The sequence below is a fragment of the Rhincodon typus genome, unplaced genomic scaffold (genome assembly GCF_021869965.1).
Source record: "Rhincodon typus isolate 14 unplaced genomic scaffold, sRhiTyp1.1 hic_rhity00000054, whole genome shotgun sequence".
Lineage (NCBI taxonomy): Eukaryota > Metazoa > Chordata > Chondrichthyes > Orectolobiformes > Rhincodontidae > Rhincodon > Rhincodon typus.
Genome location: NW_025965692.1, coordinates 291,280 through 292,006, shown reverse-complemented (window position 1 = coordinate 292,006; position 727 = coordinate 291,280). Strand labels below are relative to the sequence as shown.

The following is a 727-nucleotide window of genomic DNA, read 5'->3' as shown; positions in this document are numbered from 1 at the left end:
AGGGGGCAGAATGGCCTCCTGTTCCTGTGTAACAGGCTGGAGGAGGACGAGGAAGGGGGCAGAATGGCCTCCTGTTCCTGTGTAACAGGCTGGAGGAGGATGAGGGAGGGGGCAGAATGGCCTCCTGTTCCTGTGTAACAGGCTAGAGGAGGATGAGGGAGGATGAGGGAGGGGGGAGGGATGGTGACCCCGGGGACACAGGGAGATCCCACACTCACCAACAGGATGTGTCTGATGCCCAGCTCTGCTTTCCAGTCCCTCTTCAGCACATTCACACAGATCTCCCCTGTGGCACTGACATTTGGATGGAAAATCTTGGTCATGAAATAAGCCTTGGGTGGGGAGGCTGGGAAATCCTTCCCCAGGACCAGCTTCATTTTAAACAGACCTCCAGCGTACGGTGTTCCATCTACCGGGAGGGGGAAAGGATGCACACAGTGAGGGAGTCTCCAGGCTACAGAATACAATTCCTAATTAATCCGCCTACTCCCGCTCTCTCCCCATAGCCCTGTATCCATCCCCAAACTAATCCCACTGCCCCCCGCGCTCTCCCACATTGCCCTGTATCCATCCCAAAACTAATCCCACTGCCCCCCGCTCTCTCCCCATAGCCCTGTATCCATCCCCAAACTAATCCCACTGCCCCCCGCGCTCTCCCACATTGCCCTGTATCCATCCCAAAACTAATCCCACTGCCCCCCGCTCTCTCCCCATAGCCCTGTATCCA

At 56.8% G+C, this 727-nt stretch overlaps 1 protein-coding gene across 1 annotated transcript in view; it reads right to left on the bottom strand.

Annotated features, from left to right (window-relative positions):
- Positions 1 to 727, bottom strand: part of ube2s (ubiquitin-conjugating enzyme E2S) — a 6,915-nt gene that overhangs the window by 1,079 nt on the left and 5,109 nt on the right. The window contains exon 3 of the mRNA XM_048621110.1: positions 219 to 409. Within this exon, the coding sequence (XP_048477067.1) occupies positions 219 to 409 (191 nt within the window). The remainder of the gene's footprint in view (positions 1 to 218; positions 410 to 727) is intronic.